The sequence below is a fragment of the Osmerus mordax genome, chromosome 18 (assembly GCF_038355195.1).
Source record: "Osmerus mordax isolate fOsmMor3 chromosome 18, fOsmMor3.pri, whole genome shotgun sequence".
In the NCBI taxonomy this organism is placed as follows: domain Eukaryota; kingdom Metazoa; phylum Chordata; class Actinopteri; order Osmeriformes; family Osmeridae; genus Osmerus; species Osmerus mordax.
The window spans coordinates 3,481,603-3,501,881 of NC_090067.1; the positions used below are offsets into that span (position 1 = coordinate 3,481,603).

Below are 20,279 nucleotides of genomic sequence, written 5' to 3' on the forward strand. Positions count from 1 at the left end.
TAGAATGTAGAGCACTTAGGAATGTAGACTAGAATGTGGGATGCAGCAGAATGTTAGATGAGGAGAGGCTGTCAGGCCGGGTCAGAACGTAGATCATGGTTGTCGAAAACGGGGAGGTTTAGAGCGGAGCAGAAGGAGGCAGGGAGGCAGGCAGGGCTACACCTCATGCTGACTGATAAACAATACCTTTCAAACACACCCACATCGAATGGATGGGTGTGTGGGGGGTGGGGGGACGTGTATTTGAGTGTGCACGATATAGCAAGAGAGAAAGTGTGTGTGAGCTGGTAGAACAATTGCCATTTCAAACAGGCCCTGGCAGACATGATTTGGCTCCCATCTCTGCCGATACAAGCCACATGCAAACATACACTCAAATCCTCCTGCATGTAAACAACGTCCACTGTAGTTAAACAACAACAACAAGTGGACCGGTTGTCTGGCATTAGCATGGTCTCCAGAGACACTGGTGCATCATGGGACATATGGCGTGTGGTTGGAGATCTGGTGCATCTTGGGAGATATGGCGTGTGGTTGGAGATCTGGTGCATCATGGGAGATATGGCATGTGGTTGGAGATCTGGTGCATCATGGGAGATCTGGTGCATCATGGGAGATATGGCGTGTGGATGGAGATCTGGTTCATCATGGGAGATATGGCGTGTGGTTGGAGATCTTGTGCATTATGGGAGATATGGCGTGTGGTTGTATATCTGGTGCATCATGGGAGATCTAGTGCATCATGGGAGATATGGCATGTGGTTGAAGATCTGGTACAACATGGAAGATATGTGTGTTTGGAGGGCATCTCTAAAAGCCATTAGAACACTGGAGCATTAGAGAGTAAACATCTTCTGATGTCATCGGATAAACGAGTAAACACATTAGCATACTTTTCAGAATAATTAGCATACCAATCAGCAAAGGGTACGATTGGGCCTGAGGACCTCAATTGGACCAATCCCGGCCCCCAGCTGGCATGAACATGGATATCATTGGACAGCTTGAACTGTTATATGCAAATGAGGCTAAATGCCAAGTATGACATGATTACTGGACGTTCCTCAGCGTCAGTCGTCGTTACCAGGGTTACCAGGCCTATGATTCCAGTCACACAACATCCTCTTCCTCCAGACACTCAGGTCATGGTCCAGATGGTCTGGTCACATTTTCCAGTGTGCAAGCCAACATGTTTTTCTGGCTATTCTGACCCACAATCCTCTGGCCAGTGGAAGATATGTCACTACAGACGTTCCAAAGTAACAACAGCCCTCCGGATGCCCTCCGACAGTATGCAAGTGTCTGGTCTGCTCTGGGTTATATTTAATATGTTGTATCTCCGGGCAGAAAAAAAAAGCATCACTAATCATTTGTTCAACACTGTAAAAATGTTAGCGCTACGAACTGTGAAGGATGGTGGAACAAAGAGGGTCAAAGTTGAGAGCACAATGTTTATGCACTATGTCTCAATTGTATGCATGCTGCATGCATGCAGCATGCAACAGTACTTACTTTGCACCGGCAGCTGCAGTACGTGCTCAAAGTCAAAAGAAAAAGTATGCCTTTTGACATGCAGGGTCAGTGTGTGCGTGTGTGTTGGTGTGCGTGTAGTGGTGTGTGCGTGTGTGTTGGTGTGTGTGTAGTGGTGTGTGCTTGTGTGTGTGTTATGGTGTGTGCGTGTGTGTTGGTGTGTGTGTAGTGGTGTGTGCGTGTGTGTTGGTGTGTGTGTAGTGGTGTGTGCTTGTGTGTGTGTTATGGTGTGTGCGTGTGTGTTGGTGTGTGTGTAGTGGTGTGTGCGTGTGTGTTGGTGTGTGTGTAGTGGTGTGTGCGTGTGTTGGTGTGTGTGTAGTGGTGTGTGCGTGTGTTGGTGTGTGTGTAGTGGTGTGTGCGTGTGTGTTGGTGTGTGTGTAGGGGTGTGTGCTTGTGTGCGTGTAGTGGTGTGTGCTGGTGTGTGTGTAGTGGTTTGTGCGTGTGTTGGTGTGTGTGTAGTGGTGTGTGCATGTGTTGGTGTGCGTGTAGTGGTGTGTGCGTGTGTGTTGGCGTGTGTGTAGGGGTGTGTGCTTGTGTGTGTGTAGTGGTGTGTGCTGGTGTGTGTGTAGTGGTTTGTGCGTGTGTGTTGGTGTGCGTGTAGTGGTGTGTGCGTGTGTGTGTTAGTGTGTGTGTAGTGGTGTGTGTGCGTGTGTTGGTGTGTGTGTAGTGGTGTGTGCGTGTGTGTTGGTGTATGTGTAGTGGTGTGTGCGTGTGTGTTGGTGTGTGTGTGTGTAGTCGTGAGTGCATGTTTGAACGTGTACGCAAACTGTCGCTTGTGGAGACATTTTCTTGATCACCACAACTTCAATTGCTGTTTCTATGAGATGTTCAGGGATTTAGGGTTAGAATGACATGAAGGGCAGGTTTAGGGTTTGGGATAAGGGTTAGGAATAAGACATTTGTTTTATGAGAGTGAAGTGTCGGTCTTCACAAGGATAGTAAAACAAACCTGCATGTGCATGTGTGTGAGTATGTGTGTGTGTGTGTGGGTGTGTTTAAAGTCTGGGTCGTGACAAATGATCATTGGGTTATAATAATGATGATGATAGTAATGTGACCAAAACAATATTTATGTTAATGATGTTTTAGATGAGAATATAATTCACACTGGTTAGCAATTAAACACAGCATCAATCAAATGCTAATGTTCAACCAACAAAGACCTTCCTTTAGTGATGGTGATTTGAGAAAGAAGACGAGATGGAGACAGATGGGGGGGAGAGAGAGAGAGAGAGAGAGAGAGAGAGAGAGAGAGAGAGAGATGGAGAGAGACAGAGAGAGATTCTAAATTCATGTTGTAATGTTCTGTGTCTGTAATGATTTAATGAAATGATATTTGTATGCTTTTTTACACAGTTGTTTTTAAGTTTCTGGTGTAGAGTGGTATGTTCTAAAGGTTCAAGTGTATATGTATTGTTCTCTGCAGACAGAACTCCAGCTGGTCTCACACATAACACCAGAAATGACAAATGTCTCTCTCTCTCCCTCCCCCCATCTTCCTCCATCTCTCCATCTCTCCCCATCTCTCATCTTTTTTTATAACCCTTCAGAAGACAGTCTCTCCAGTCTCACTCTGAGGAGCCACTTCAAAGGCCTCGCTCAAATATTGATTGGATGGAAATTAAAATCATCTGATTTTCCTCACAACCAATTAGTGCCTCAGTCAGAACGCCGCAGCAACATGAACAATGTTATGTACTGACTGCACTGTTACCAGAACTTGTTCTAACATGTGACTGAAGATACAAGAGCTGTCATAATACTCACAATAATTATAAAGTTCTCATCTTGCAGACGCTTTTATCCAAAGCGATGTACGGGGGGATTTAAACCTGCAACCTCTTGATCTGCAGTCAGATGCTCTGGCCCCCTGAGCTATAGCCATCCTGAGGAGTGCTTGTGTGTGACTGGACAAGGAGCAGTGGCGTTGACTGAAACTCATTCAGGCGTGGTCAATGTTTCAGCCTAGCTGGCCTTAATGAGCACAAGCTGCATGTCTGGACACACACGTGCAGACACACACACCTAACCAAACACACTCACACACCTAACCACACACACAGACCTAACCACACACACACACGACACTGACAGGCTTGTGACACAGCTTTTAATGGTCTTTGTGTGTGTGTGTGTGTGTGTGTGTGTGTGTGTGTGTGTGTGCTGTAAAAGGTAATTGGATGAAGACAGACAGTGTTCCTGTACACACACACACACACACACAGAGTCACGTGTGGAAGCTAACTTCTCTTTGGAGCAGGGCCTTTTTGATAGGAGACATGGAATGAGGCTGTGTCTTGAGGCTCCTAGAGAACGTACACCTCATTAATAACAAGCTGATGAATATTTCACTGGCTGCCATTACAGTCTGATATGCTGTAGACAGAAGTCATTTGATCCAAATGCATGATATTTATCATATACACAACAGCCCTGGGCTTCACAAGAATTCTACTGGACGTGCATGTGTGTGTTTGTGAGCGAGAGTGAGAGAAAGAGAGATACAATGTGTGTGTGTCTGTATAAGTCAGCCTTTGTGTATTTTATGTATGTCTGTATTCTTTGTTAATTTTCATCAAGTCTCCATGTTCATGTTCATCATGTTTTCTAGGTACATGGGTCTAGTCTGTGTGTAGAACAGGAACCAGAGATGCACTTCATACCCAGTAATGACCCTGTGGACTTCCTGGTAAACTGTCCTATCAGCAATCACTATGAAAGCTTTCTCCAATCTTACTGTTTTTGTACACTTACACACACACACTGACACACTCCCGCTCTCTTTCACACATACGCTCGCTCACACACACACACACACACACATACACTCACACACACAGAGAGAGAGAAACAGAGGACAAGCAGCTCTCACAATGAATAAATAAATAAATAAAAAGTCCATAGAGCAACAGAGAGAGATCGACAGAGGGACAGAGAGAAAGAGAGAGGGAGAGAGGGGGACAGAGAAAGGGAAAGAGAGAGGGGGGATGAGCAAGACATAGAGGGGGATAGTGAGAGAGAAATGGAGGGATAGAGAGAGAGGTATGAAAGAGACAAAGACATAGAGAGAAATGGTTAGAGAGAGGGGGATAGAGAGAGAGAGAAATGGAGAGACAGAAGGATAGAGAGAGAGAGAAAATGGAGAGAGAGAGAGAGAGAGAGAGAGAGAGAGAGAGAGAGGGGGGGGGGGGGGATGGACAGAGACAGAGAGGGGCATTGGCAGTGGTTCAGCAGAGTGTGGAGAGAGATAAGGAGAAGGTTGGAAATTCACAAGGGCGTCGAAAGAAAAGTCCACTCTGAATCTGACACACTCTTGGACCTTCACGCACATACAGTACACACCAACACAGTAAATCCACTGTTTTTGGTATAATTTGAATTGAAGGCAATGAAAACAGACATACACACTCACAAAAACACACACACATACACACACGGGGTCAGGTTACAAGGCTATTTAATTGAATGAGTATTTGTGCTGCTGAGGTAATGTTTGGACCAGTGAAGCATGCAGCAAACTCTTCTCTCTGAACACACATACACACAACCTCCTTTCCTCCCATCCTCCTCTCGTCCCTCCCATCCTCCCCCTCTCCTGTCCTCCCTCACACCCCCCTTTCCAGCTCTCTGCCTCTCCTCTCCATCCCCATGTCTCCCCCTCTATCCATCTCTCTACTTCGTTCTAGCTAGGCACACAACGCAAAAGGGACAAAAAGTGTTTTGATCTTTTCAATATTCCATTAACCACTCGTTGCCCATGTGAATTCCCCCATCCAGAGGAGGAGAGAGGAGCAGAGAGTGGGAGTACAGGAAAGAGGAGGAGAGGGGAGCTGATTAGACACATAAAGAAAGGCTGTCTTAAGGATGCAGTCAAACTGCTCATCCAGCCTGTTTCTGTCTGTTGTGGTCTACAGTGTGTCAATCAATGTGTGTGTGTGTGTGTGTGTGAGCCCGTGTTACTGTGTGCAAGCCAGTGTTACTGTGTGTGAGTGTGTGTATGTATTCGTGTGTGAATGTGCGTGGGAGTGTGTGTGTGTATGTGTGAGAAGAGAGTGTGTGAATGTCCTCCATAGTTTTGCTGCAGAGATATTGAGGCCAGGCAGACAGAGCCAGCCATGAGAGCCTGGGGTTGTTTTGGGCCATATTAGAAAATGTGAATAAATGAATTAATGCGTGTCTGTTGTGTGAGCGTGCACGTGTGTGAGGGTGTGTGTGTGCGTAAGTGCATGCTTATGGGAGACAGCATGTGCGGGTGTGTAAGTGTGCACGCGTGTGTGTGTGTGTGTACGCACGCGCATGCGTGAGTGAGTGTACAAGGCCTGAAGGTCTGTCAGTATTTCTATCATCTCTGTGTGTAATTAAACGTAGGCATTCCAGAGAACACCAGAAACTACTAGAATCAGAGAGACGGGTAGAACCTCTAGGAGAACGTAGTTAGTCTAGTACAGTTTAGACTGCATCGAAACACAAGACGAGACAATAGGACCTCTAGGGGAGTATAGAACCTCTAGAGTATAGAACCTTTAGTATAGGACCTCTTAGAGAGAGTAGAACCTTTATAGAACATCGAGTATAAAACCTCTAGACATTAGAACCTCTAAAGAATAGAAACGTTAAACAACTTCGAGAGTATAGAACCTCCAACAGAGTTTAAAATTCCTCTTGGTATTTTATATTATATTATCAGGCTACAAAATAAGAGACAATGTGTGATTTGGGGTAGGTCGTTAAATTTAGTTGGAACCCATTTCTTGAATGTTGCCAGAACATAATTCCGCCTACACAAACCATTAATTAACTTAAAAAGAAGAAACATTTAAAAGTGATGAATACTAACTAGACAATCTGGTCACCATTGGTTTTTAAACTGCAATTATTTTGGAGTTTGTGTGCATGCAGGCGCACTGGAAGACATTCTGAGTTAGGGGTGCTGCCATGCAAAACCACACTTGTAACTTTGAATCAGTTCTTTTAAGTTGCTCATTTTGTTATGTTTGTTCCAGACAATGATTGAATGTTAAGTGATGGCAGCATTCTTTTGTTTCGTCTCATGTGCTCAGCTCTCATTGTCATTTCTCTGCCTCTCTCTTTCTTTCTCTCTCTCGCACGCGCGAACATCGTCCTGTGTCTATGAGCGCCTGAGAGCCTCTTGACTAATCACAAGTGTTTAAATGCTCTCGCTACAAGGAAAACTACATTCCCTTTGTGGATGCTCTTCATCATTGACCTTTAAGCGGTAAATAATAAAGGATACGTTAATGGAAAAAAGTTCAGCCCACATCCAGATGGACAACGGGAAACTGCACCGGCACAAACCTGTTGATTGAAGCAACTAGTCTGATCATATGGGTGGGTGTGACCCAAGGCCGTAGTCATGGAGTCAACATTGGGGGGACGAATTACATTTTTTATGATTTAAGTTTAGCACATTGTGCGACTCGAGAGAGAAGGGGCTGCCACGGCCCACACAGCACCACGGACAGAGACACAGCCGCTTGAGAGAACGCTTCATAGGAGTCCATACGTGCCTTTACCTACACGATCGGCGAGAAAAGGACGCAAAAACAAAGTGAAGCATTTTCTTTTAACCGTTGGGTTTTTGTATGCGGTAAAGTTGTCCCAATACGACGGTGGGTCACAATGACTGATGGGTCAGAATGACCCGAAGATAACACAAGGGTTAAGAGCATAGACATGTATATATGTCTATGGTTAAGAGAGTGTAGAACCTCTAGTTTAAAACTTCTAGAATATATAGGCTAACCTATAGACTATAGAACCACTTGAGTAGAGAACCTATGGAGAGTATAGAATTTCAAGAACGTAAAAGCTCGAGCGTATTCTGGAGTAGGACTATACAAACTTTAGAATATATATATCCTCTAAAGTATAGAACCTAGGCTGCATATAATTTATAGAGTATAGGAAGAGTTAAGACTTTCCCCTGATATGTTCTGTTAGTTTTCCATCTTCTATTCTAGATCCATCAATTAATACTTTGCCTAGCCCGCCTTAGACAAGCAGTTAGCCTAGCGTTTAGCAGAGGTTAGACTGGCATTTAGCCTGGTAATTTGCCATATGCTTAGAATTATAAGTAATTATAATAGTAAAAACAGCATACCCAGGTAGGACTGATAAGCATGATAGCAATGTAGCATAGTGGTTAGCATGCTTGCAACTTAGTGATTAGCATGCTACCAAGGTAGAAATGAGCATGCTAGCAACGTGGCTGTAGTGATTGGCATGCTCGCGGCACAGTGATTAGCATGCTAGCAGAGTGGATCCAGTGACAAGCATGCTAGCAACATAGCGATTAGCAATCTAGCAGCGTAGTGTAGCTCATGTAGGCCAGACGGCTCCGTGGGTGTGGATGTCCCACGACGACGCTGCAATTAACAAGTTGTTTAAACACGCCCTGTGGGTCTGTCGCTCGCCGGCCTGGGAATGTGTGTGCTTGTGTGAGTCAATTTCCTAGCGTGTGTGCATGTATATGTGTTCTAGAGTAGGCTAAATGACCACCCCACCCTAACTAACGATGCACAAATAAGGTGTTTTGTTACGTATGATGTTGCACAGTAGACCTTTCAGTGATCTAACAGGTGTAATAGTAGTGTCCTGAAATTAACCTTGTTTGTGCTACCAAATATACATCTACACTATACACTACATCTTAGTGTGAGTATTGTAGTATATATTATAGTTAGAGTATATAAGACTATACAATGATATCCTCAGTATAGTAAGAATATTTCAGTGTATGCAGTACTATTCTCAGTACAGTGTCAGCATAACATGAATATTTGAAAGTATGTAGTTCTATTCTCATTTTGGTGTCAATATAGTGTTGGTGTTTCAGAGTATATGGTTCTATTCTCAGTATTGTGCCAGTAGTATGAGTATTTCAGAGTATAAGGTTCTATTCTCAGTACAGTGTTTAACAGTTTAAAGTTGTACTGGCTCCAGTTTGAAACGCTTTTCTGGAGTCAACCTGGACACCTTAGTGAGCTCTTACTGCCTTAAGATCTGGATGTTCTCTGTGTGTATGAGAGTGTGTATGTGAGTATGAGTGCATGTTTATAAGAGTGTATATGAGAGTGTGTATGAGTGGGTGTGTATGAGAGGGCGTCTGAGAGTGAGTGTGAATGTGTGTGCGTGCATGAGAGGGTGTATGAGTGTGAATGTGTGTGTGTGTGTGAGAGAGAGTGTGAACGTGTGTGTGTGTGTGTATGAGTGATGGTGCTGGAGAGGATCTGGTAGGGCTTAGCTGAGGGTGTTGCTGACTGTGTGGTTTTGAGCCTGCCGCAGTATGTCCCCTAAGTGAGATTACACGTTCCCTGGGCTCTCGCCCCTGCGTGTGCGTGCGTGTGTGTGTGTCAGTCTGTCTGAGTCTCTGTGTGCGTGTTTGTAACTGTGTGTGCGCGCTAGTATGTGTGTGTCAATCGAACCGCCATACATAATAGATGTGGAACATGAGTGAGATTGTGGTCCTGTTTCAAAAGACAGATGTGTGAGTGTGTGTGTGTGTGTGAGCGCACTGTGTCTTGTTTGACTGATGGTCACACAGTATAATGTAATGAGCAGAAGTAAGAGGCAGCATTATCTTGGTTCTGTATCTCAGTTACACACACACACACACACACACAATCGCAGACACACACAGAGGGCATGAACCAACTGTTAGCATGGTCGAGTCAGAGGGTTACTGGGGGATTGTGTGTGAGTGTGTGCGTGAGAGTTTGTGTGGGCGTGTGTGTGTGTGTGTTTGAATTTGTGCGTGTGTGTGACTCCCCCTGTGGCCATGCCATCCTATCTAATGACTGCTGGGGGGGGATTAACCATGATTCCACTGAATCACCCTTTGGAATGACACACACAGGTGGCATAGGGCAACACATACACACACACACACGCACACACACAAACACAAGCTGAGGTGTTAAGAGCTTTGAGAAGGGATTTATTCCAGGGGATAGATGTCTTATCTATGAATATGGAGGCCCGGTTAGGACTGACAGCACAGAAATACTCCCCCCCCCACACACACACACACACACAGACAGACACGTGTATGTCTGTGTGTGTGTTGGGCTGGGCGATTAATTTAATTTGAATTTACGATTCTAGCTTCAAACGATCATGGAAACAAGATCATCGAGATTAGAATGATTACTGGGCCACATTCCGTTTTGTTGTGACGCTCTTGTCTGGTCTTGTAAATCCAGCGCCCCTCTCTCCTTTACAGCGGTGTGCTCTCACCCCTCCCTACAAGCCCCAAATCACCCTCAGCCAGGCATGTTTAGTGTTGCTCAGCCAAGATAAGGGGATATTGTGACGAGCATGCAAAACACAGTGTTTGTATGGGTGGGTCTTTTAAAGTGAGGGTGTGCAGGTACACTAACATAAATTCGCCATCCCCGAAAAAGGAGAGCTGTGTGCTGTTGAATACGTTCCTTTTCTCCCTCGAGTGTGGCAAACTGCAGCAAAGCGTCAGCTCCCTCTCTCTCTCGCTCTCTCTCTCCATCAGGATACCCATTGGGTGAGATGTTGGGAGACGAGCACCTCGATGAGAGATGATTCCCTCACATCCACTGTATTTCTTTATTTCTTGTTTCTATTACCCACCGTAACATTCTCTGTGACAAAAAAGAACCAGACCGCTTTCCCCCCCCCCATTGAGTTCAATGAATGCAAGATGCTTCCAAAGTCAGTGAGTAATCACTTAAAATAATTGTGATCTCCATGTAACTGATCTTTATTCATCTTTGTGATTATGATTTTTACCATCATCGAGCAGCCTTATTGTACGTGTGTGGACTTGTTTAGCTCACATGGTAAAGAGGCCTCTTGGCCCTCACACACAGTGTTCTTAGGGGGGTGAGGTTTAGTGTTTGAATTACATTTACATTTAGTCATTTAGCAGACGCTCTTATCCAGAACGACTTACAGTAAGTACAGGGACATTCCCCCGAGGCAAGCAGGGTGAAGTGCCTTGCCCAAGGACACAACGTCAGTTGGCATGACCGGGAATCGAACTGGCAACCTTCGGATTACTAGTCCGACTCCCTCACCGCTCAGCCACCTGACTCCCCGAATTAGTGTTACTCAGAATTACATGAAGTGTTGGGGTTAGGAGTGAGGGTTTTGTGTTTGTGAGTGTGTGTGTGTGTGTGTTATGGGGTGTAATCTTTCAGGAATATTAATCTATTAAGCATTGCACAGTCAGTCGGTGAATAAGGTTAAGAAAGCTTTATTGCTTGCGGCCAGCCCACAAGGAGACAAAAACATCACACGCCATTGTGCTACAAAGTTTTTGTCTGCTAGCATGTTGTGCTAGCTACCTATTTAAACAGACCCGCTCTTGACAGTCATTGGTTAAAACAAAGGCATGCAAATGTTCAATGGCTCTTCTTCATTGGCTCCCTTGCATAGACCTGGCATGCGTGTGTGCGTGCGTGTTTGAGTGTGTGCATCGCTTGCTTGTCACCACGAGGTGACAAGCAAATGGTCACCAGACTTCAGTCTTCCTTCTAGCTCTGTCAAAAAGTGTCTCCTTTAAATTAACAAACAAACCCCCCCTCCACCTCCCCTTCTTAGTCCTTAGCCCCAAGAGAAGGGTCTTGTATGTTTACCCAGAGTTCAGATTTGGAGGTAGGCCTCTTTGCACCCAAGGAATACTGAACATAGAATCATTCTTATACAGGATAACAGTTACATCTTCAATTTTTCCAACAAATCAGCATAGCTGCACATAGAGCATTCACCACGTACCTGATACGGGTGTAGGTGTGTGAGAGAGTGTGTGTGAGTGAGAGAGTGAGAGAGTGAGAGAGTGAGAGAGTGAGAGAGAGAGAGAGAGAGAGAGAGAGAGAGAGAGAGAGAGAGAGAGAGAGAGAGAGAGAGAGAGAGAAGACTGTCTTTGTGTGCATGTCTGTGTGTGTCTACGCGTGTGTGTGTCTATGTGTGTGTCTATCAAGAACATCATCAGAAGCCCCCTCAGGGTCGGAACTAATGTAGATGAGATGAAACTATTTTCCTGGGGGGTAAACACCACTCTGATGTTGGCAGACACACACACACACATATATACACTTTCTATCACACACACACATCACATACAGACATACACACACCACATACACACACACCCATTCCTCCACACTGGCAGTGTTGAACATCAAAGGTTTCTGTGTTGTGTTTCACACCTATTAAGGCAGTGTGCAGATCTGACTGGAGAGGAGAAGTGAATTTCACCTCATCTACCTCTGAGGAATCTGGGTCAGTCCAGCTGTGGTGTGTGTGATTGTGTAGTGTGTGGTGTGTGTGTGTGTGGTGTGTATGTGTGCATGTCAGATAGCTGCATGTACAGGGAGAAACCATTACACGCGTGTTTCACAGATGCTAGTTTCACTGTCAACAGGTTTTTTTTCTGAAAACACACACACACACAAACACCCACACAATAGCTGATACAGGAGTAATTATCCGTCTCATATCAGATAAGATGCATGCGAGAAGACGTGTGATTGGAGGACTGTTATTATTCACTTCCTGAGTTCGGCAGGAGGCTTGTGATTGGAGGATTGTTATAATTCACATCCTGTGCTCAGCAGGAGTAGGCATGTGATTGGAGGACTGTTCAGCTGGAGGAGGCATGTGATTGGAGCACTGTTACCATGAAGCTTTTAGTGAAGTGGGCGAACACAGTTTCATGTTCCGATTATGGGCGTTACTTGACTAACTTTGATCAAAAGCAGAAGATCAAGACACTCTCTCAACCAGCCTGAGGGTTAGGCAGAAACACTGCTCTACGCACACACACACACACATTACCGCTCAACCCTCCCCTTCACAGAGTCAAGTCCAGCAAAGCAGCTTAAACAGCCATTTCTCTCACAAAGAGACATAATTACAGGATACAACCAGCCAGCCAGACTGGGAGAGGGTGACTGGTGCACACACAGACACACACAGTGTCAAGCTCTCTCACACACACATACACACAAGCTCACACACAAGCTCACACACACACACAATGTCTCTCTCGCCACACACACAAGCACACACATTGTCTCATACACATGGACACAAACAAAGATACACGATCTCTCTTTCTCTCCATCTCCCACATACACACACACACCACGCTGAGACGGTGATGTAGTGGCTGGATCTGTCCACAGAGGCAGCCACTTAGCACCTAGACGAGGCAAGATATTTAAAGACTCTAAAGGGCTTTTCACACCCCTCTGCCCATGGCTAGCTCCATCCTAGTCCCTATCACATTCTAGAGAGCTCCATCCTAGTACATAACACACACTGGCTAACTAGTCTTGTCCTACCCTTAGCTAGCTAGCCCTGTCTTACCCCCTAAGAAGCTCCATCCTAGTCCCTAACACACAAACTAGCCAAATAGCCCCGTCTCCCCTAGCTACTGCCAAGTTCTGGCCTCTAGCTGGTTAGCTAGCCCTGTCCTAACTCATAATTAGCTAGCAAGCACAGCTTTAGCCCCTATTTAGCTAGCTAACCCCGCAGCCCTTAAGTAGCTAGCTATTTGTATTCAAGTCCCTAGTTAGCTAGCCCCCTGTTCGAGCACTTGCATATCTAGCCACCTAGACTCATCTCATAGCCCCTAGCTAGCCTTCTGAGTTAGACCCTAGCTAGCTAGCCAGCCAGCCCCTTGTACAAGCCCCCAAGGTAATTACCTAAGCCACTGTCCAAGGCCTTAAATAATTAAGTACATTACATTTACATTACATTTAGTCATTTAGCAGACACTCTTATCCAGAGCGACTTACAGTAAGTACAGGGACATTCTCCCCGAGGCAAGTAGGGTGAAGTGCCTTGCCCAAGGACACAACGTCATTTGGCACAGCCGGGGCTCGAACCAACAACATTCTGATTAATAGCCCCAACTCCAAAAAAGAAGTATACTTCAAGTTTATTTTGTAAGTATACTTAGTATAAAAAGTATGCTATTATCATGTTACTTAAAGTATACTAGCAGTGTACATATTTATATACTATTTTTGTACTAAGTAAACTGAATTGGCCCACTTTTTAGGTCACTTAGTACACTTTAAAGTACACTTATAGTGTATTTCAAGGTTTACTTTTGAATACTGTAAAGTAGCCTGTGTAGTGCACTTTCAGTTCATAAAGTATACTTCCCAAAGTACTTAAAAGTATACCTTGGAATACTCTAAAGTAACCTGTGTAGTGCACTTTCAGTCCATGAAGTATACTTCCTAAAGAGCCTCAAAGTATACTGGGCAATACTTTTAAGTGCACTTTCAATTAATGTAAGTACTTCAAGAAGTAAACTTATTAAATTAAATTTTACTATTACTTACTAAAATATTATAATTATTAGGAGCCCCTCAAACACTCAGATTATAAGTCACTTAGCGAGAACTGGGGCCCAAAGTTACACTGCAATTTCTTAGCTGGCAGAAGCTATTCACTCCTCAAGCACTGATGTTTAAAGAATCCAGCTCTTCTTATGAAACGTAACAGTAACTTAACTCATGGTTACAATGGTAAGGGAGTCAGGTGGCTGAGCGGTGAGGGAGTCGGACTAGTAATCCGAAGGTTGCCAGTTCGATTCCTGGTCATGCCAACTGACGTTGTGTCCTTGGGCAAGGCACTTCACCCTACTTGCCTCGGGGGAATGTCCCTGTACTTACTGTAAGTCGCTCTGGATAAGAGCGTCTGCTAAATGACTAAATGTAAATGTAATGTAAACCACCACAACAATGACCACGCAACAAAACACTACATTCTAAGCAGACACATTTAAAAAACGAAATTCATGAAGTTACATTTGTATTTCGAACAAACGGCAAACTTATCATTACATTTTAACACTATTTACCGCCTTGCATCATGGGAATTGACCAGCCAATGAGCCAAGCTATCTTCATTTTTTCACGTTGTTATTTTGTTCTTCAGTCAGTTTGACAGTATAAGCTTCAAATGCATAATGCAACCCTTCTGTCTTCTTCTTTCTCAAGTAGCTTTTTTCCATTAATACTCCAATTGATAATTATTAGTATAAGATTATAGGGCTTCAGAATGTTTTGGCAGTAATTAAGGTTACTGCTTCAGTACCAAAAAAGAGTCAATGTGCAATGTATAATAGATTTTCATAGACATGAATAATTAGAATGAGATGGATCTAAAAAATTTAACCTGTAATGTACTTAAAAATTATTTTGACTGTTTTTGCTGTTTAATAATAGAAAACGTACATCCTACTCCAGAAGAAATGTATACCATTTTCTGTTTCTAAGCATACTTCTTAAAAGTACGTATATCAAAAGTGAACTATTTTCAAAGCATACTTAAAAGTACATCAAAAGTGAACTATTTTCTAAGTATACTTCTTACAAAAGTGAACTATTTTCAAAGCATACTTAAAAGTATATCAACAGTGAACTATATTCTAAGTATACTTCTTAAAAGTATATCAAAAGTGAACTATTTTCTAAGCATACTTCTTAAAGGTATATCAAAAGTGAACTAAAAGTGTACTATCCATATGTTAGTATACTTATAGTATACTTGAATGTACTTATTTTTTGTAAGGGCTAGCTAACCCTCTATCTTTGCCTTAGCTAGCTCCTTGATCTAGGGCCTAGCTAGTTGGTCCCCTGTTCTCGTAGCTATCTAGTAAGCCCCTGTAGTTAGTGGGGCAAGATCTGGGCAAGGATAGACTTTAAGATTCTCACTAGAATGCAATTACCCTAGGATTTAGTGCAGTGAACAGAGATGCAGTACACACAGTCTACCACTAGGTAGCACTGTCAGAGACTGGAGATCCTTTCCTTTTCTTTCCTTTCCTCTTCTCTCTGAACAGATAGATGGTAGTTTAGCTTCCATAACTACTTCACGCCCTAAGAGAACTCCCTCCCCCCCTCCCCCCTCTCTCCCTCCATCTCCCTCCCCCTTCCTCCCTCCCTCTTCCTCCCTCCCTCCCTCTCTCTCCCTCTCTCTCTCCCTCACATACACACACACACGGTCCTGCTTTTCAAGTTGTATTGCTTCTCAAGTCTGTCTGTCTACTTCCTTGTCTGTCTGTCTCTGCCTGCCTGCCTGCCTGCCTGCCTGTCTGTCTGTCTGTCTGTCTGTCTGTCTGTCATCTCTGCCTGCCAAAAGAAATCTACATTATTCACAGGTTTAACTGTTTAATTAGGCTCTTTTAAGTCTCCTCCCTACCCTGGAGAGAATGAGAGGTGAGTGAGAGAGACAGGGAGAAAGAGAGGGAGAGAGACAGGAAGAGGGAAGACAGAGAGTGAGAGAGAGAGCGGGAGGAAGAAGGAGAAAGATGGGTAGAGAGAAAGAGGGGAGAGAGAGGGAGAGGAAGAAAGCAATAAGGAGAGGAAGGGAGAGCAAGAGGGCAGATAGATGGAGAGGGCAGAGAGGAGGAGAGGAAGAGGGCAGAGAGAGGGAGAGGAAGAGGGGGGAGAGAGAGGGGCATCACTGCAGACTAAGGTATTTCCCTGGTCTGTCTTTTCCCCGACTGTTGCATTTCTGAGCAGGATGTTATTTTTAGGCAGTTTGAAGAGCTACAGATGTGTCCAAGTTCCGCATGACAGGGCCCCCCTCAGACAAACACACACACACACACAGGTTTATTTTACTATCCCAGTGAGGACCGACAATTCACTCCCAATCAAAACCGTGTGAACACCAAGCCTTTACCCTAACCCTAACCTAAAGCCTTAAACTAATTTGACACTAATTCTAACCCCAATCCACCTTACAAATAAATTCCTTGTGGGGATTTCTAGTCCCCACAAGGGTGGTTAAAAATGACCACAAATACACACACACACACACCCGCTCACGCACACACACCATTGTGGCTGTGGTGATCCTGGATGAAGAAGACACATACACACACACCCACACACACCATGGTGTCTGTATTGTATTTGAGCAGCTAAACGAGATCAGTCCCTTATGTCCACCTGCTTCAAGAGCAGCTTAAAGGGATATTACACCAGATTTAGAGAGGGCAATATCAGTGGCAGCTCTAATCTTCCCCTCTCCTTCTGTCTCTCTGTCTCTGTCTCCCTATATATCTCTCTCTCTCTCTATCTTGCACACCCACACACACACACACGTTTCCCTGCATGATAACCTGCTTCAGGTACAAAGCTAAGACAAGGATCCTGCTCCAGCCTAACACACTGCCGGAGAGGACATTATGTGTGTATGTGTGTGTCTGGCACATGCTAATCAAGCGAGAGTAATTACAGTAACTCGTTAATAGTCTTGCTGTAGTCTGTAGTCTTAATTACTGAGAAGGATTTCTCCGGAACGTTCTCATTTGACAACGGATCTGCAGCTGTTTGAACCCTAACCCGAGAGAGATTTCTCTCTGTCGTGTCTAAGAAGGGAACGCTCCTCTCCATCTCCTCTCACAGATGATGGAATCGTCCACCAATCAGGTGGTCACATTGGGGCCGGCGGAGGAAGTGACTAATGAGAGCAGCATCTGTGGAAATGTCACTAGTGGAACCTTCTGTCCTGCTCTACTTCCTGTGAAGGGCACGCTGCTCTGACCCAGCGACACGAAACAGGGAAAGAGAAAGAGAGTGACAGAGAGAGAGACCGAGAGAGACAGGATTGCGAGTGAAACATCTCCACAAAGACGTGGGGAAGGAGGGAAGAAAGGTAGAAGAATCAAACATAAATAAAGAGAAAGGATCTCCAGGCCGCAGAGCCTGGAAGAACAAACAGCAAGGGTGTCGCGTCCCTCTCCCCCCCTCTCTCTCTCCCCCCTTCCCACCTGGTCCTGAAGTTGGCGGGGTGGGGGTGTCCGTCGTAGAGCGACAGGAAGTCGTACTCTTCCTCGATGGCGAAGGCCTGGAAGAGGACCTGTATCCGGCTGCCCTCCTCGGCGATGATGACCCAGGTGCAGTTGGCACCGTTGGGATAGCCGTACGGGAAACCTGGGCTCTCGATGGTGCCGTTCCTGCCTTTTAGCATCCCCCCACACGTATACACGAACCCTGGAGGGGAGGGGGCGGGAGGAGGGGAGGAAGAGAAGTTAGAAACATCAAATCCAACAGGGAGAACAACATCTTTTAGCTGGTCTATGCCAGGTGAGTATATGAGCATATTCTATACCAGGTGAATAGGTGAGGTGAACTCTAACCTTCAACACTCTCTCCCCTCTCTTGGTCTATACAGTGTGCATCCCAGGTGCACGTACAATATACATGACATGTTATTCATTTAGCAGGCACTTTCATCCAAAACACGTACAAACTGTGCATACTGTATACAAAGTAGAAAGTACAGCGGAAGATCAAGGATCATAAATGCATAGTTAGTAGTGGAAGACACACATGATGATGTCCTCTAGAGCTGGTCTCTCCCCAGGATGTACACACACACACCCAGGATGGTGTGCTGTAGCTGGTCTCCAGCAGCAGCATGTCCTGTTTGAAGCCCAGCAGGATACACAATCACTCAGCAGGAAGTCACTAAACTATTAGTCACACCTCTACACCCACACACCCAACACCCCCCCACACACACACTCACGCACACAAACACCCACACACGCCTCCACATAAAAGACACACACCTTAAAACCCCCCCCTCCACAAACGCACACCTCCACACACAAAAAATCACACAAACACACACATCTCCACACACACACACTTACACACTCATGTCCAATCAATCCAGGCAGGAGATGGAGGGAGGGATGGAGAGATAGGAAAAGTACAGGGGAGGAGGCGATGGATGGACAGAGGGATGGAGAAGAGGTGATGGAGGGGTGATGGGGTTAGGGTTGGACACCAAGCATCACAAGACTATACCACCAGGAGCCATGCAGTGTGTATGTGTGTGGTGAGTGTGTGTGTGATGTGGGTGTGTGATGAGTGTGTGTGTGTGTGTGTCTGGCCTTCCCCTGTCCAGAGTTAGTAATACACTCCAGATGTAATTTACTAGCAGGCCGTGAGAGGAATATATCAGTCCCTTCTCTGAGCGAGGGGGAGGGGCAGGGGGAGGGGCTGTGTTGGGTGGAAGAGGGGAGGGGAGAGAGGCAGGGATGAGGGGAGGGGAGAGAGGCAGGGATAGAGAATATGGAGAAGGGGAGGGATAGAGAATAGGCCGAGGGGGAGGGATAGAGGAATGAGAGCGGGGGGGGGGAGGAGGAGAAGGCCATTTCCATATCTTCTCTCTCCTGATCATCCTCCCCCTTTCTTCTCCCCTCCTCTCCAGTCCAGTCCAGTTCAGAACAGAGGTGCGTCTCTGCAGGATGAATGGTGTATTCCGGAACTCTCTCTCTCTCTTGTCTGCATCCAGGTGACAATGCAGAGACAAGCTGAATTACATCACAAAGAGAAAAGCTGCATGTTTTCTGTCAGAGCAAGCAGCCACCACAGGATCAGTCCTGGCTAGTAGGGTTCAGGGTACAGGACTGGTATCCTCTCCTGGCTAGTAGGGTTCAGGGTACAGGGCTGGTATGCTCTCCTGGCTAATAGGGTTCTCTGTAAGGGTGTCCCTATGACATATTAGATAGAATAGTAGTATGGATATTAAAACATAATAGATAGTGTGGGTATTGCAGCTTGCAACTCTCACCTGTGTGAGTCTCTTTCTTTAAACCAACCACAATCACGTGTGTGTGCGCATGTCTGTGCGTGGAGTGCGTGTGTGTGTGCATGCGTGTGATAGAGAGCTTCCCTAAGTGCGACCACCTCCTATCTTCCGGTGGGCACTAATTAAGCTTGACCCAACGCATCAGACACACACCTGCGGTGAAACATGGAGGCAGCGCGCTTGCTTGCTGGGATTCATGGTAAAACACGATGGCGAAGCTAGAATCTAGATAACAAATAGCTAGTATGCTTGCAGTGCATCGTGTATCTAACTAGGGTCGTCACCTTAGATTTGCGGGGGGCAAAAACGGGACACTCGGACAGAACGTTCGGACGACGACCGGGGTGGGGGGCGCGGGGGGGGGGGGGGGGGGGGGGGGGTAAGCAAGCTTTCGTATTTCGGCTACCATACAAATTAAAGTATACACATGGCCAACCTTCGGAAAATCCGGGATGCGTGGCAACCCTAATAAGCTAACGGATAGCTAGCATTATTGTTGTGATTGATGTAGCTAACAGAGAGCTAGCATGCTTTCTTTGAATCATGTAGCTAACAGACGGCATGTCTCTGCCTTCACATCCCACCCCCTCCCCATCGCCTGCTGGACTCCACAGTTCCCCTTCTGCTGTCCAGACACCTGGAGGAGAATCTCCTCTTGTGCTGTCCAGACACCTCGGGGGAGATCGGCCAAGCTCAGGAGCCCGGTGAAAACCCTGGGACATCCTCCACATCCAGACTCTCCTGCCTGGCTCTCTCTCACAGTCTTACTTCATTGATTCATTATTTCAACGATGCCCGTTCTCTACTGTACTGTTCGGTATGTGAAACCGAAAACCTGTTCATGTTCTTCCCCCCCTCCTCCCCCTCCTCTCCTCTTCCTCCAGCCCTCCTCTTCCTCCTACCCCCCCTCCCCCCTTCTCCTTTCCCCCTCTACTCTAGGTCACTCAGTCTCTCATTTCACTTGATCCGAAGAGATACACCTGGGCAATTACCTAGAAAACCTCCACACATACACACACACACCATGTCTGTGTAATCTCGTCTCCGAGCCGTTGGCAGCAGTGATTTGTGCACCAGAGGGAGCATGCATGTGCTGAAGCACATACAGCCTGTGGAATACTCAA

At 45.7% G+C, this 20,279-nt stretch overlaps 1 protein-coding gene across 1 annotated transcript in view; it reads right to left on the minus strand.

Annotated features, from left to right (window-relative positions):
- Nucleotides 1-20,279, minus strand: part of LOC136962462 (CUB and sushi domain-containing protein 3-like) — a 164,259-nt gene that overhangs the window by 111,463 nt on the left and 32,517 nt on the right. Inside the window, 1 exon segment of the mRNA XM_067256247.1 lies at nucleotides 17,324-17,546. Within this exon segment, the coding sequence (XP_067112348.1) occupies nucleotides 17,324-17,546 (223 nt within the window).